Genomic DNA, 17658 nt, shown 5'->3' with positions numbered 1-17658 from the left:
TCAAACTCACGACCCTGAGATCAAGAGTCAGATGCTTCATGGACTGGGCCAGCCAGGCACCCATGGAGTGAGTCTTTTTTTTTTTTTAAGATTTTATTTATTTATTTTGAGAGAGAGAGAGAGTGCACGAGTTGGGGGGGGGAGTGCACACGCAGAGGCAGAGGGAAAGAGACTCTCAAGCAAACTCCATGAGGAGCACAGAGCCCAATGTGGGGTTTGGTCTCACAACTCAAGATTATGACCTGAGCTGAAATCAAGAGTCAAATGCTTAACCGACTGAGCCACCCAGGCACCCCTGGAGTGTCTCTTAAGACCTAATTCAGCTAATGTATTTCCTCTGCATAACCCTTCAATTGCTCTCCATTTCAATGACAAAAACCCAGAGGCCCTATGATGGTCTACTGAGCCCTTCATGATTTGGTCCTCAAATAATTTCCTGACCTTCTTTCTTATTCCTCTTTCTATAGCACTTATCTTTAAAATATTATAAGCCTTATTTATTGTCTATCTCTCCCTGCCAGAACATAAGTTCCACTATAGAATGATCTTTGCTTTCTTCCTTTTTTATCTCAAATGTCTCTAAAACAGTTCCTGGACTCTAAGAGAAGTTCATTGAATTTTTGTTCAATGAATGTAAAGTTACATTATGATTTTATTAATATTTAAATATAACAAAAATAAAAACAAAGTTATCTCATGCAATGCTATATTAACATCTAAATACAACGTAGGAAAATATCACAAAATAAGAAACACAAAAACAAAAATCAGTAAGATTTATTTAATGTGATGGGTGTGCTTGCCTGTTCATAAGTTCATTCCAGTCTGGAACACAGGAGGACAATGCTACCCGCATACCTGCTGCACCATTCAATCCATTTCTTTCCTTTGGTTTTAACTGGGTTAAGACTGAAAACCCTAGCTCACACAAGCTAGTTGTTGTGAATGGTAATAATAGCGGGACACTCTTTCTACTTAGCAGAGGAAAGTCTTCCTTCACCTTAATCCAAAATGCTGATAAACTTAATGTTTCATAATTGCTCTTCAATGTATATGAAGAACTGAGCTGCAATAATTCACTCTCTTCTTCAGGCACCAAGTTTAACTCAATTATTGATTCTGGGTTTCGAAAAGCAAATGGATCTTTTACCCAGCAATTTTCTCTTAATGTTTTAAATTTCTCTTCTGAGAAGAAATGGTTAAAAGTTTGAGACAGAGAAGTGAGATGCAATAATATCTCTAATTTTATTTCTTTCAAAATGTTTTCATTAATAATATTCTCTTCAATATGTTGCAAAAATCTTGGAAACATGTAGTAGCTAGGACGGTTGCTTTTCAGCCTCGCTTGCCATAACAATAATGTCTTTCGGAATCCCTGGATACTTTCAACATGTTGGAATATATCACTATTTTTCCCCCGTAGTTTTAAACTCAGTTCATTAAGAATGCCAAAAATATCAGTTAAATATGCCAATTTCATTACCCAAATATCATCTTCAAAAATACTTGCCAAATGAGATTTTTTTTCAGTAAGAAAAATGTGAATCTCATTCCTGAGTTCATAAACCCTGCTTAGTATTTTCCCGTGAGACAACCAACGGACTTTGGTATGATATAGTAAGTGGGTATGATTAGTTCCAATCTCTGAACAAAATGTTTCAAGAAGCTGGTTATTTAGTGAGCTTCCTTTAATAAAGTTAACGACTTTCACTGCATTTTTCAATACTTCCATGAGATTCTGTGGGATTTCTCTGGATGCTAAAGCTTCACGATGTATAAAACAATGATTCCACACAGTACCATTATTAGTAACTTCTAGCAATTTTTTAATTACTCTGCTATGTTTTCCCGTTATGCTTGCTGCTCCGTCACTTGTAATTCCTTTGCAGTTTTTCCAGTTTAATTTATATTGACCAACAACGCACTTTTCTAATTCTGTAAAAATATCTAATCCACTTAGATGTGAGGTTATATTCAAACAACACAAAAAATCCTCCATAAAATCATCTTGCCACGCATATCTGACATAAACTAAGATTGTTGTGCAGCTCCCCATATCAGTGCTTTCATCAAGCTGGATTGCAAAATCTATACCAGACTGCAACCGAGCAAGAAGCATTGTTTCTAAATGTTCCGCAATAGTACAAATGCGAAGAGATATTGTGTTATCACTAGATATCGTTTTCAATTTATCAGCTGATTTGTCATCAAAAATTGTACGTACCATATCCAAACATGCTGGAAGAATTATTTTTTCAGCAGCTGTGTGAGCCATTTTCTCTTTTGCTACTCGATATGCAACTAAGTATGATGATAATAAGGCTTTCTCACTAATGGCGGTAGAACCACCAAGAAATTGTGTTGACGACTTTACATCTTTTTTCTTTCTTTGAAAATATTCAAGAGGCTTACCAATAAGTTCAGCATGCTGAGTTTCTAAGTGTCTTTTTAATTTTGAAGGTTTTAAGCTTTCATTTGCAAGAATATTATTACAAATAACACACTGAGGTCGGTCATTTTCAAAGGGTTTTTCACATTTGATAAAACCGTATTTTAAATAATCTTCATTATAACGTCTTGCACTTATTTTTTTCTTTTTGAAATGTGGCTCAAACGAAGCTGAAGATTGCAAATCAGAGTCACTATTTTTCTCAGTATTGTCACTATTCACATTTCCAGATACAGGAGATGAACTTGAACATGCTTCTGCATATTTCACTTCATTTTTCCTCTTTCTTTTAAAAAAGATATGATCCATTTTAAAAGTAATTTGGATTAAAATGTTTTAACTGCCATTAACCAAAATATATATATATATGTGTATATATATAAATATAGCCTAGATAACATCTTTCTAAAAATGCAGTTTGCAAATGCATCTCAGTTGAACATCTCAGAATTCACATCTAGTTGCAAGTCATGGTAACATAAAACTAGACTGCTCACCAACTTTATTATGCAAACCGAACAAGACACCAGTGGACAAAGGATTGAAAAACCATTTCTTAGCCAATATACTTTCTATTCATTATATGCCCTCCATTAATTATCTTTTCACATACTGAAATTGACCTTAGTATTCCTTGCAGCAAAATTCTGGCAGAGGAGTCAGGCAAAGCACCTGATACTTTCTATTTTATTTTTTAAAAAATTTTTGTGACTCACAGAACTGATTTCAATACCTGATGGGTCACACACAGAATGTGAAAAATACTGATACAGAGACATTTTCCTCTGTTGTGTTGAGCTTGAGTATGTCTGTTTGATGATCAAAGCAGCAAGCTAATGTGCTAGACTGTTGGCTGGTAGGAACTTTCTTGAAGTGGTAGGTATATACCTTATATGTTCATTCTTGATACTTTTTAATGGGAAGAGTTTTTAAGAATGCCAGTATGGTCTGACCCAGTGAGGATCCAAGGAGGCTTTTCATAGCTAGGTTAACTACCAGGTTGGACCTGATGATATATTTTTAGAACTTTCTTGGACTGCATCCTTGACCTGGGAATAAAAGCAGAGATATGACATTAAAGCTTTACAACACATAGAGTATTATTTCCAGCTATGGCAACCTTCATGACATCCAAGATCATGGCTGCTGAAGCAAAAAGCCTAAAAGCTCTTTTCATCAGTATGCTCTATCAGCTTAGGCCTATTTCTGTAAGGCAAATCAGCTGAACCAAGATTGGCAAATAGAAAAAACGTCAGTAAAGCCTGGAAGTCAGCATCAGGAGTTGCAAAGTACACTTACAAAGCTGAATAAAGCAAGCCATGGAGGAATATAGTTCATTCACCATTATATACTTCCTCTTAGCTCAGTTTGGTTATGTCCATCTTAGAAGTACAGGTATCCCCCCACTTTCTAAAAGTTCGTGTTATACCATTTCACTTTTAGGACAGACCTACATTAATACCTATTTTTGCTAACTGAAAGAAATCCAAAGAGGATTTTCACTTTTACGAAAAAAGCCGTTACCATACTAGTGTAGGTCTTTGGTAAAAGCGAAGTGGCATAACACAAACTTTTCAGAAAGCAGGGGATTTCATAGGAATGCTCTACTTTTTGAAGGGGAAACCTGCACTTAATGCACTGCTCTCTTTGCTCTTGCTATTTGGGTCTTAGCACCGTAACACAGCACTTCCTTACACACCCTTCCATCAGGTTATTTCACCTTTCTGGGGGGGTGGGTAAAGCCTTATATTTACTGTAATGTTTATTAGAAATTCAATGACTTTGGGCACCAGGGTGGCTCAGTTGGTTGGGCATCTCACTCTTGGTTTGGGCCCAGGTCATGATCTCGGGGTCACGAGACTGATCCTTTTTTGGGCTGCCTGCACTCAGTGGTCTGCTTGGAATTCTTTTCCTCTCCCTCTCCCTCAGCCTGCCCCCCCCCCATTCACATGTGCCATGTGCACTCTCTCAAATAAATAAATAATGGGGCACCTGCTTTGCTCAGTTGGTTAATTGGCTGCCTTTGGCTCAGATCATGATCCCAGGGTCCTGGGATTGAGCCCCATGTCTGGCTCCCTGCTCAGTGTGGAGTCTGCTTCTCCCTCTCCCTCTGTTCATGTTCTCTCTTGCTCCCTCATTCAAATAAATAAATGAAATCTTCAAAAACAATCCCATAAATACTTAAATAAAATCTTTTTTTATTTTTTTTAAGTTTTTATTTTTTTTAAGATTTTATTTATTTGAGAGAGAGAATGAGAGCCAGAGAGCACGACAGGGAAGAGGGTCAGAGGGAGAAGCAGACTCCCCGCTGAGCAGGGAGCCCGATGTGGGACTCGATCCTGGGACTCCAGGATCATGACCTGAGCCAAAAGCAGTCGCTCAACCAACTGGGCCACCCAGGCGCCCAATAAAATCTTTTTTTAAAGAAATTCAAAACCTTACAGTGTTAATAACTTTTATCAGAATTGTTTGCATTACCTATATTTTCTTATTATCTATATTCTTGATGCTGTCTGGCATCTGGGTTCTCACCAATCAAGGAACGACTGATCATCCCCCAGAACTATCCTAGGGATGGCTGACAGCAAACAGCTCAACCCAGTTTGCACAACTTTCATATGCAAACTAGCCATACCAGAGCCCACCCTACTTGCACACCTGTACCTCCCCCGCCCAATCGGGCTCTTACACTCTGGCAATATTCCCCTTGGCCCTAATCATCCCAGGGACGATTTTGCTGCAATTAATAAAAGTCCAATTCTAAATCTGATTAGTCTGCTTGCCCTGCATCACTCATGCCTTCCCTGGAAAATGCAGACTTTTTCCACAACGCAGGGTCTTCCAGTTTCCCTTCCACTCCCTCGGCCTCCTGACCAATCCGTTTCCCCATGTGGCCCTCCCCGCGTGGCTTGGCATGCTCTACCTTGTTTCTAGGGACCTGGGAGTATAAAAACTTCCTACTTTGTGACAGCCATTTTTTTTTTTTTTAAGATTTTATTTATTTATTGGGGAGAGAAAAGCAAGAGAGCGCATGAGCAGAAGAGGAGGGGCAGGGCGGGAGCAGGCCCCCCGCGGAGCAGGGATTTTTTTTTTTCCCCATGCGGGGATCCATCCCAGGACCCGGGATCATGACCTGAGCCGGAGGCAGACGCTCAACGACTGAGCTGCCCAGGCGCCCCCCGAACACATTTTACATCATTTTTCTGTTATTGCTCCAGTTACAAAGTTGTACGGTGAGATACTGATCCTACTTTCCCCATAAGGTCTGTTGTGTTTTAGTATAAATTCTATATTCCAAGAGTCCTTCCAGGAAGTCATAGTGTTAAAGCCGAAACACCCATTATCTTAAGATTACTTATTATTGGGGCGCCTGGGTGGCTCAGTTGGTTGGGCAGCTGCCTTCGGCTCAGGTCGTGATCCCAGGGTCCTGGGATCGAGCCCCACATCGGGCTCCCTGCTCGGCGGGGAGCCTGCTTCTCCCTCTCCCACTCCCCCTGCTTGTGTTCCCTCTCTCGCTGTGTCTCTGTCAAATAAATAAATAAAATCTTTAAAAAAAAAAAAAGCTTACTTATTATTACTTGTCTGGTGAATGGATTTTTCCCACTCACTTGAGAGGACCATTGGGATCAGAAACCAAGTTAGAACTGAAGGGTATAGATCTGAAGGTATAGGCAGGAGTACAGGTGGCTGGTGAGATAGGTTACACGACTTAGCGTAATTCAGTGAAAAATCGATGTGGAGAGCTGGTCAAGAGAAATCTCTCCTATTTGGTCAGTTTGGGGTTGGACAAGTGTTAAATCTTGAACTTAAGGGCTGAAACCTTTTGAGATGGAAAGCTTTAATGGGCATTCTGGAACAATGTTGGAACACAGCTGTAGGAAGGTGCTCGACGGTGGCAGCAGAAGCCATCTGAGAAAACAGCTATAGGAGTAAGATTAAAGTGTAATACACAAGAGCGCAAAATGCACACCTCATCTCTGGGCTAGCACTCTCTTGGCATAGTTTTCTGTTTATAGTAATATAAAGGGTTGGTACCATCAGGCCGACCTACAAATAGGGACAGAGGTCAGGGTTCGTTAGAACAGTGGCAATTTTAGGTGTTGGTTGCCTTAGGAGAGACTGGAAGTATCGACTTGGCTAGTTACTATAAATGCTTTAACTACCAGCTAAGTAGCCTAAATAGTTGGAAATCTACTGTTTACAATACCTGCCTACACTTAAAAAGATGTGTATCTGGGAGAGAATTCAGGACTGGTAGATGCGTTGACTTAATCTTGGTTAGATGTTTCCTTGAAAGATGACATGTTCCAAATATTCCACCTTGGTCTGAAAAAGGAAAAGCTTTTCTTTGGAGGTCTTACGTCGTATCTTCCAAGGGAGGTAGTAGGACTAAAGAGTTTATTTCTCTTGGATGTCAGAGCATGGTGCACATCATCAATGTGTTAAACCAGAACTAAATTGTTGGAAAAACAACTCCATCTAGGTTTCTTTTTAATGAATAAAAAGAGCTGGAGGGAAATTCACAGCAGCCCTGAAGCAATCTGACTCAGATATATAGCTGCCCTTAATAGGTAAGAGAAAAATTACTGACTCTCTCCCTCTCATAATTAAAAGTTCCAACAAGGATACTTGTTTTTAATACTTCTTTCCCTCCAAGAAATCTCAAACCACTACAGCTTTTTCTTAAGATTTTATTTTTAAGTAATCTCTATACCCAACACGGGCCTTGAACTTAAAACCACAAGATGAAGAGTCACATGCTCTCAGACTAAGCCAGCCAGATACCCCTGAAACCACTACAATTTTAAGGATAAAATATGCCATGTCTCCCTACTTTTTTTTAAATAGATATTTACCTTATATACCTAAAGAAAAATGGAGCTAAATAAAAGAAAAATGTAGCCAGACATGCTCCGAAGTCTTTTTTTTTTGTCCTCCTTTTTCTTTACTTGTCTCTGAAAGTGCCTTAATGGGAAGTCACAAGACTTTTGGGGAATAGGTTCAAACCTGAGGTTTTTGGTCTAAGTTTTGGAATTTTAATTTGAAGAGACATGTCCTTAATTAGGACTCAATGTAAATCAGAGCATTATACATATCATAAGATGAGCACGTACATCAGTGTAATTCCACAGCCCAGATGGGCTCTGCTGGGGCAAATCCCTTCTGGCCAAAACTTAAAAGATCATAAATGTGTGCAATGATGCTTAAGATATATGCACTGAGGTTGACGGCTCTGGATATATAACCACATTTCTGAGCAATAATGCTCTTTAATCAGCTGTGCATATGGCTTAGCCACCCTTTAGGACAGAATTTCAATTAAGATGACCAACTATTTGGGGCGCCTGGGTGGCTCAGTTGATTGGGCGACTGCCTTCAGCTCAGGTCATGATCCTGGAGTCCCAGATCGGGTCCCGCATCGGGCTCCCTGCTCAGCGGGGAGTCTGCTTCTCCCTCTGACCCTCCCCCCTCTCATGCTCTATCTCATTCACTCTCTCAAATAAATAAAATCTTAAAAAAAAAAAAAAAGATGACCAACTATTTGGGGCGCCTGGGTGGCTCAGTTGGTTAAGCGACTGCCTTCGGTTCAGGTCATGATCCTGGAGTCCCAGGATCGAGTCCCGCATCGGGCTCCCTGCTCAGCAGGGAGTCTGCTTCTCCCTCTGACCCCTTTCCCTCTTGTGCTTTCTATCTCTCATTCTCTCTCTCTCTGAAATAAATAAATAAAAATCTTAAAAAAAAAAAGATGACCAACTATTTGTAGTTGAAGGTTTCATTAATATAGTCATGTGATATGGTTTCAGGTTACTGATTTCACACTAATGAATCTTATCTACTTGTTCCTAGAATGTGTTTGTCATATGGTAGACACTCAATAAATGTATTTGAAAGAATAAGTGAGGGAATGATTGATACTCTTTTTACTATATTTTAGTATTTTTACTATTACTATTATCTTACTTGAAAAACAAGTTACAAACTATACCTGAACAATTTAGTAATATGTAAGACAAAGGCTAGTAAAACATATTCTCTAAAATAGGATAATCAAAGATATCCTATTTCATAATACACCACTTATAATGTTATGTGGTAGAATGGTTCTATAAAAACATAAATGTAAACTGTTTAGACTTAGCTTATAAAGCTTAACACCTAAATCTACCTAAAAATAACCCATAAAAATACTAATCTTATTTATATTATTATTATAGGTATGAATTATTATTCTTTTAGACAAAAGCAACTGTCATTTAATCATTCTGGTCTTTTATATTTTTACTATGCCTACTCAACCCAATGCCTCCTTGGGAGTTTATAATTGGCTATGCTTCAGACTCTTGTATTCAAAAAGTATTCTTAAAGAGCTTACTTCCTCTCCTAAATCAGATAATTCACTTACAGTAATAGGAGAGGTTATGTATTAGGGTATAGATCTGGTAGATGTGGTAATGAAAGCATGGGGAAGTCCTTTTCTTTTTTTTTTTACGTTTATTTATTTATTTATTAAGTAATCTCTACCCCCAACGTGGGGCTCTAACTCATGATCCCAAGATCAAGAGTTGCATGCTCTTCTGACTCAGCCAGCCAGGCACCCTGGGGTTAGTCCTTCTCTAACTGAAAAAGGATGCAAGGTATCAGCTAAATGGATCACGTAAGCAGAAAATGGTGCAAGTTTGATAGAGTATGAAATAGTTGTCTCAGAAAATAGTACCATGAATGGTCTAGGAAATGTTTCAGGATTTTAAGCTGTATGCATGATTATCTTATATGCTTAATGCAATGGTCATTACTGCTATAAGCTTAATAGGTGGTCTTTAGTTCCCTGCCACTAATTCTTACCTCTTAGATGTATCTCCACAGTGTTATGAATATTATCTTCTAAAAATAGTGATTTTATTTATTTATAAATAAATTTATTTATTTATAAGTAAATAAATAAATAAATAAGTAAGTAAGTAAGTAAACTCTACCCCCAATGTGGGGCTAAAACTCACAACCCGGAGATCAAGAGTAGCATGTTCTCAGGGGCGCCTGGGTGGCTCAGTTGTTAAGCGTCTGCCTTTGGCTCAAGTCATGATCTCAGGGTTCGGGGATCGAGCCCCGCATTGGGCTCCCTGCTTGGCAGGAAGCCTGCTTCTCCCTCTCCCACTCCCCCTGCCTGTGTTCCCTCTCTGGCTGTGTCCCTCTCTGTCAAATAAACAAATAAAATTTTTAAAAAATCTTTAAAAAAAAAAAAAAGAGTAGCATGTTCTACCAACTGAGCCAGCCAGGCACTCCTAAATATACAGCTCAGATCAGTTTCCTCATAATTCAAAAACCTCTAATGGTTCTGAGCTAGTGCATTCTCCTCCGGACAATATCCTTTAAATCTAAGCCTCATCTTATCTTTCTAAGTGTCTCCTTCATCTCATACCTTCAAACAATTCTACATTTTAAGCTCTAAGACTATAGTTCTTGAAATACGTCATGCACTTCCACGATTCTGCTTCACACTAGTATTCTGTTCGTATGGAATACTCTTTTTTTTTTTAAAGATTTTTATTTATTTGAGAGAGAGAGAGAATAGTAGAGAGAGCATGAGAGGTTAGAAGGTCAGAGGGAGAAGCAGACTCCCCGCTGAGCAGGGAGCCCGATGCGGGACTTGATCCCAGGACTCCAGGATCATGACCTGAGCCGAAGGCAGTCGCTTAACCAACTGAGCCACCCAGGCGCCCTGTATGGAATACTCTTAAGTCATTTGAAATCCTATTCATTCTTGAAATGATTTAACTCAAATGCTACAGCATTCATCCTTTCAACTAACATTTAAGTACTTCCAATGTACCAGGCACTGGGCATACAAAGCAAAAAAAAAAAAAAAGTGAAAAAATAATGTAAGGGAATACTTGTTCGGCTGTTAACGATGAATGAACCAGAGTTACATCACACTGATAAATCTTAAAAACAACATTAAGTAAACAAGCAAATTGCAAAAGGATATCACATCACTGATTGTTAAAATTATACAAAACAGTACTATATGTGAAATTAAAATGAAAACATAAAGGTGCTTGGGGAAGTGGTTACCTTGGGCAAGAGGGAACAGAATGAGATTGCGGGGAGCAGACAAAGGACTTCAATTTATATTATCAAACAATTTATGTAATTTATTTCTCCAGTTAGACGGCGAGTACACAATGTATGAGTTACACTTTTGTTTCTATCTTTTGTCTAAAATACTCTATTTTAAAGGATCTACAAGGCTTGACTCCCTCCTGCAGGCACTGCAGATCTGTCTCATAACCAGTAACTTAAAATTACCTTCCATCTCTTGTACTCTTTTGTTTCCCTTCATGCACACATTAGTACACTAGACCTTAAGGGTAGGAAGTTCCAGGTATCACCTCTGGGTATATTCGCACGTTAGCCTCTTCAGCAGATTCCTGTTCCCTCCAGTCCTCTCAGGCCCAACTACGCCTTCTAAGAATTTCAGCCTGACCCTTTCAGCCGACCCTAGAATAGCTCCCCTCAAATCCCGGATTGCTGTTCCCCTTCCCCCGGGAGACCTCAATTCGTCCCCTGAGCAAAAACAGAATGTGCCTCCCCCAACGAACCCCTGAGTATCTCCCCTTAGCAGTCTCTGGTCCACTCCTATCACAGACTGCCTTTCTCCTCACCTCCAGCCCAGCGCCACAAGCCTCCCGTTTCGCCCGTTGAGCGGCGATTCGGCGCGTCCCCCCAATTCCCTACGCAACACCACTTCCGGCCTGACCTTAGTACCCACGAACATCTCACTTCCAGCCGGAAAAGGGCTGGCTCGGCCCTCTGCGCACGCGCAAAGCCGGAGGCCGGGTCCGCATCTTCTCGTCCAGGCGCTCGCGCGGCAGTCTCGCGGTATTTCCTCCCCTCGCTGGGGTTATTTGAACGCTCTGGCGGTAATTCGAGCTTGGGTGCTCGGCTACGGGCTGACCGGTTTCTGAGGTGAATTTGTAGACTTCACCTGGGGTCCGTGGGGCCCCTGCAGCCCGGAGCAGACGAGGCTCGTCCCGGCCGGGTGCCGGCGCCATGGGGGCGGAGAAGAAGGTGCTGCCGGTTAAGGAGGCCTTTCAGCTGGCGCAGCAGCCGCACCAGAACCAGGCGAAGCTGGTGGTGGCGCTGAGCCGCACCTACCGCACGGTAAGCGCGGCCCCGGGCCTCGGCCGCCGCCCCTCGCCCTCCCCGGACAAGCGTCCCCCAGGGGCCGCCCGTGGCCTTCCGGACTCCAACCTTCTGAACCTTCCCGACCCAGTTCGGAGAGGTCTGGAGACCTGCCCCAGGTCGCCCGGGCACCCCCCTCCCCAGCGGCCTCCGGCCGCCCTCCCCCGCGGACCCCCCGAGTGACTCGTGAGCGCACGCAGACCCTGACAGTCTTTATAAAAGGATTGTAGGGAATTTTGAATTTTAGTACCATTTTACCTGGTTTACTTATTTAGAGACCCATATTATATTTAATGATCACAGTCTTGTGTCTCTTTAGGTTAACAGTTCACTGATTTTTAACATAAATCTGCATTTCATTAACCAAGTTTAAAAAATCATACATAAATATACATTTATATTTCTACCCTGTAATTTTAACAAAATACATTTCTTTATTATTGACAAAATCAGTCAGTGCTTCTTTGTTACAAACCAGATATTTTTCAGGTTGATATACTTAATTGCCTTTTTTAAAAAAAGATTTTATTTAGTTATTTGACAGAGAGAGGGAACACAAGCAGGGGGAGTGGGAGAGGGAGAAGCAGGCTTCCCGCCGAGCAGGGAACCCGATGCGGGGCTCGATCCCAGGACCCTGGGATCGTGACCTGAGCCGAAGGCAGACGCTTAACGACTGAGCCACCCAGGCGCCCCCATAATTGGCTTTTATTATTATTTTAAGAAATAGAAAGAAATAGAAAAAAATAGAAAAAAGCATTTCTTTTTCTCAAGCTAATTTTTTATCTGGCAGGATTATACAAAGATTAAAAAAACTATTTCACTGGATTTTTAAAACTTTTTTTGATTAGTAAATATTTTACATGCTCGAAGTACATAGAAAGAATTGCACTGAGAAGACTCGCTCCTTTCCTAGTCCCCATCCAGCACTGTCCCTCGTAGTCTTTTACAGATAACCATTTTTAATTAGTTTCTTGTTTATCCTTCAGGTCTTCATGCAAATTCAAGCAAATGTGAATATGCGTTCTTATTTCCCTTCATTCCTCCTTTAATATTTTCTACATTGTTCTGCACTTTGCTTTTTTCATTTAATAGTATATTCTGGATACTCCTTATCACTGTCTAGTTAGATTTCCTCATTTTTCTTTTTTCTTTTTAGCTGTCACATACTCCATTTTGTGGACATACTCTAATTTATAGCCAATGCTTTATAGGTCCACAGTTGTATTGTTTCCATTCTTTGTGTATTAGAAACGATTTTTTTTTTAAATCTCTGTACCCATCGTTGAGGGCTCAAACTCAACCCTGATATCAAAAGTGGCATGCTCAGGGGCGCCTGAGTGGCTCAGTCGTTAAGCATCTGCCTTTGGCTCAGGTCATGACCCCAGGGGCCCGGGATCGAGCCCCGCATCGGGCTCCCTGCTCCGTGGGAAGCCTGCTTCTTCTCTCTCCCACTCCCCTTGTGTTCTGTCTCTCACTGTGTCTCTCTCTGTCAAATAAATAAATAAAATCTTTAAAAGAAAAAAAAGTGGCATGTTCTGACTGAGCCAGCCAGGCGCCCCTAGAAACAATGTTTTAATGAATACATATTTCCTACATATTTGCAGGGGTAACTGTCAGATTGTCTGAAGGGAATTGCTTTGTCAAAGAGGAAATGTATTTGTAAATGTGATACAGTTGCCCTTCGTAGAGTGGTCCATTCTATACTCCCAGGAGCCAAGTATGAGAGGTATTGCCTTTTCTTTTCTTTTGAGGGTGTTTGGGAACCACTGAAATATAATTGGGGGAGTTTTTTTTTTTTTAAGATTTTATTTATTTATTTGACAGCAAAAGCACAGAGAAGCAGGCTCCCCACTGAGCAGAGAGCCCCGACCCTGGGATCATGACCTGAGCCAAAAGCAGACGCCCTACCGCCCTACCGACTGAGCCACCGAGGTGCCCCTAGGGGGATTTTTTTTTTTCCCCTAAAGATTTTATTTATTTATTTGACAGAGAGAGACACAATGAGAGAGGGAACACAAGCCGGGGGAGTGGGAGAGGGAGAAGCAGGCTTCCCCCCGAGCGGGGCTCGATCCCTGGACCCTTGGACCATGACCTGAGCCAAAGGCAGACGCCCAATGACTGAGCCACCCAGGCACCCCTAGGGGGATGTTTTTGATAGATAAGAAAATCTGTAAGTAAAATCCTGAGTAGTGTGGGAATAGTAGTTACAATGATAAATGATTTATCAAAAAGAAATTGCTGTGTTATAGGAAGGCGAAATTATAAAAGGCAGTGTTGAATAGACACCAGTGTTTTTTTTCTTTCTTTCTTTTTTTTTTTTTTTTAACTGCATGGTATTTAGCTTTGGTACATTTTTCTACATAGACTGAAGGGTGTGTAGAAGAATCAGAAGGATCTTTTGTAATCAAAATCTTATGCTGCCTTCCTCCGTAACAGAAGTAACTCAAAAACAGGAGAGACACAAGTGAATGATTACCCAAGTCTATTTGCCTTAATCATTTCTTCTTCTGGATAGGCGATTAAAAGTTATTAAGGAATAAAGATTTTAGTTTGATGACAAATTATTATCTTGGAGTCTTAGGTCAGTGCTAGGGATAAAGATTTATCAATGTAGTTTGTGAAAGATTGGTTTTATATTTCTGGTTATCAGTAAAACATTTTTTCAGGAGGCATTTGTTCATACCTTAAATACATTATGATAGTCTGTAAATATGAAATCTGCAGTGGAGCAAGAAATAGAATTTGCACCAGTTATTACTTCATTTAGCCAAATAGAAGGAAGATGAAGACAGTGACGTTTCAAGTTATTTTAATTATTTTACTTTCTCTTGAAAATACTCTGCAAGTTTTGTCAATTTTTATTAACATTTATAGTGAGTATATGTGTCATCTAAAACTTTACTGCATTGAAAGCCTTAAGAGCTTTTATAATTTAGAGAGAAGACAGGTAGGGGTCTAAATTTATAATGTGATCATAAATAGGGGCACCTGCATGGCTCAGTTGGTTGAGTGTCCGACTCTTGATTTCAGCCCAGGTCATGATCTCAGGGTCATGAGATGGAGGCCCACGTCGGGCTCCTTGCTGCCGAGTCTGCTCATGTCTCTCTCTCTCTCAAATAAATAAAGTCTTTTAAAAAAATAAATAAAATATTATGTGTGATAAGTAAGTTTATGGTATATGTACATATATACACATTTATGTCACATGAAAGTCACTTTATACATTTTTTTCTGCAGGATAAAATATGGTTATAATCAAAAGCTAATTTACTATATAATGCTAGGTTTACTTTATTTTATTTACTTATTATGCTAGCTTTAATTAAAAAAAAATTAAGAACCAGTTTCAGGTAAATATATTTAAATGAGCACTCCACTTAGGAAAGAAGTTAAATTTTGGCCCCAAAATTATTGCATTCTTGTTATTTGGCAAATATTATTTCAGGTAAGGGTTATTTTGAGACTATATTAAATTCATATGTAGTACATCTATGACTATGAATGAAATTAACATAACTTTTTTTCGTTTTTCTATTACTTATTTTTTTTGCATAAATTTTACCTTCCTCATGCGTTATTAAATTCTAGAATTCTGAACTTGGGGAAAATCAGATGGTTGTCATTATAATGCCTCCTGGGAATTATTTGATTTTTTTTTTTTTCTCCCTTTTCAGGACTGAAGCAAATAGCAATGAAGTTCAGTGTTTGTTGTGCCAGATTCTAAATAAGTTCTTGGGAAATATGCTGGAAAAAGGCCAGATTGATAATGTTTTGTGCATAAAATGGATGAAGCTCTTCTTACTAGACTAAAAGATAAAATCCAAATGTGAGATACAGGCAGTCCTGGCTCTTTCCAGACTTAAGACCTATGGGTAATGATTGCCCCATAAAGGTATGTGCTACTTCATAGTTTTTGTTTGATTTAAATGCACAGTATTTAAATTTTTCCTTATTAAATATATAACATATAAGGAGAGAAGAGAGTGTGTGATACATGTACACATCCCATTTAAAGATACGTTGTTTCAATAGCAATCCTTTGATACCAAATGGGTATCCTATAATTTAAGTACCCAGAATTAGAGTAGACCCACAGGTCAAGCAAGGGCTCACTTCCACAAGACTGCCCCCACTTCAGATACCAGCCACAAGTCTCAGGTATCCGCAAACTACTTGCACTTCTTCCTACCTAACTATAAATTTGGGGGATTCCCATGACTTCCACACCCCCTCCTACTGTTTGAAAATTCTCTAGAATGACTGACAGAATCAAGTAAGTGCTGTGCTTACTATTACAGTTTTATTGTAAAGGAAACAACTGAAACAGCCAAATGGAAGAGATATATAGGGCAAAGTATGGGGGACAAGGAGTGCAGAGCTTCCTTGACCTATGAGGGTATCCTACCTTCCCAGCATATTGATGTGTTCACCAACCTGGAAGCTTGAGCCTGGTTGTTCCAGGGTTTTTTATGAGATTTCATTGAGTAGGTATGTTGGATTAAATCATTGACTATTTGAACTCAATCTCTAGTCCCTCTCCCCTCCCTGAAAATAAGGGATGGACAATTTTGTGTTACTCATTACCTTGCTTTTCTTTAGAGTTTACTTTAGTTTTAAGGCTACCTAGATGTATCCCAAAATGTGTACTGTATCTTAGCCTTTTTTCACCTTAATATAAGTGGAGTTATATTACATATACACTTTTGTAACTATTTTTTTCCACTTAGTACTGCCCCAAAGGCAGACGCTTAACCGACTGAGCTATGCATGCACCCCATGAACTAAACTTTTTTTTTTTTTTCAAAGATTTTATTTATTTGACAGAGAGAGCACAAGCAGAGGGAGAGAGAGGGAGAAGCAGGCTCCCTGCTGGCAAGGAGCCCGATGTGGGACTCGATCCCAGGACCCTGGGATCATGATCTGGGCCGAAGGCAGCCGCTTAACCAACTGAGCCACCCAGGCGTCCCGTCATGAACTAAACTTCTATCAGCATTCTTAAACATGTATAAGAATTTCTCTGGCTAATAATGCCTAGAGGCAGTGTTAGGGACTGGATTGTGTGTCCACAAAATTCATATGTTGAAGCCCTAACTCCAAATACCTCAGAATGTGACTTTATGTGAAGATAGGATCTTTAAAGAGGTGATTAAGTTAAAATAAGGCCTTTGAGAAGGGGCCCTCATCCAGTCTGACTGGTGTTTTATAAGAAAAGGAAATTAGAACATGTCCATGTAGAAAGGAAAGGCCATGTGAGGGCACTGCAAGAGGACATCTATGTATAAACCAAGAAAAGAGGCCTCAAGAACCCAAACCTGTCAACACTTTGATCTTTGGACTTCTAGCCTCCAGAACCAAGAAAATAAATTTCTTTTGTTTAAGCCACCTAGTCTGTAGTATTTTTGTTATGGCAACCCTAGTGAACTAATAAAGTTAGAATTGTTAGATGGTAGGATTATGTACATGTTCAGCTTAAGTAATAATACTGATTTTTTTTAAGTAATTGGACTAATTTGCAGTCCTATTAGCAGTGTATGAGAATTCTTGTTTTGCATTCTTGCCCAAAAGTGATATTGTCAGGCTTTACCTTTTCTAGTTTGATAGGGGAGGAATGAAATCTTAACGGTCATTTTAATTACATTTTCCTGACAGCTAAGAGTTGAATATCTTCATATGTTTCTTGTTTCTATATCAATAAAATGCTTTTTATATCTTTGTCTACTTTTTTTTAGTGTGCCATGTTTGTTACTGATAGATAGAAGTTAATTTTAATGAAAGTAAGATCTATCCTTTAATGACCTGTCCTCTTTTTTGTCTTGTTTAGGAAATTCTTCCCACCCCCAGAGTATAAAAAAAGATAATTCTCTCAATTTTTTTCTGAATGTTGTACTTTACATTTGACTCCTTCTACCTGGAATTTCTTTTTTTAATGTTTGGTTTGAGGGAAGTATATAATTTCATTTTTCCCCATATTACAGTTGGCCCAGCCCTATTTATTGAATAGTCTTTTATTTCTCCTCAGCTGATCAACA

At 39.6% G+C, this 17658-nt stretch overlaps 1 protein-coding gene and 1 long non-coding RNA gene across 2 annotated transcripts; one reads left to right on the top strand and one right to left on the bottom strand.

Annotated features, from left to right (window-relative positions):
• Nucleotides 1-219: 219 nt before the first annotated feature.
• Nucleotides 220-11231, bottom strand: FAM200B (family with sequence similarity 200 member B). Its single transcript, XM_027597420.2, has 2 exons — nucleotides 11110-11231; nucleotides 220-3498 (listed from the first exon to the last, which is right to left on the bottom strand). Exon 2 carries the CDS (start codon nucleotides 2756-2758, stop codon nucleotides 782-784), a length of 1977 nt encoding a protein of 658 aa, XP_027453221.1. The 5' UTR covers nucleotides 2759-3498; nucleotides 11110-11231; the 3' UTR covers nucleotides 220-781.
• Nucleotides 11232-11306: 75 nt separating this feature from the next.
• Nucleotides 11307-17339, top strand: LOC113924402. The gene is made up of 3 exons (XR_003520661.2): nucleotides 11307-11608; nucleotides 15304-15521; nucleotides 16436-17339. It is a non-coding gene; the product is annotated as an uncharacterized LOC113924402 (long non-coding RNA).
• The last annotated feature ends 319 nt before the right edge of the window (nucleotides 17340-17658 follow it).

This window comes from Zalophus californianus, chromosome 2, assembly GCF_009762305.2.
Source record: "Zalophus californianus isolate mZalCal1 chromosome 2, mZalCal1.pri.v2, whole genome shotgun sequence".
NCBI lineage: Eukaryota > Metazoa > Chordata > Mammalia > Carnivora > Otariidae > Zalophus > Zalophus californianus.
The sequence above is the reverse complement of the archived record's forward strand: the minus strand, read 5'-3'. Positions and strand labels throughout refer to the sequence as shown.

Bases quoted from the DNA above. Each gene is read 5' to 3' on its own strand.
- FAM200B (XM_027597420.2), bottom strand. From the start codon at position 2,758: ATGGATCATATCTTTTTTAAAAGAAAGAGGAAAAATGAAGTGAAATAT.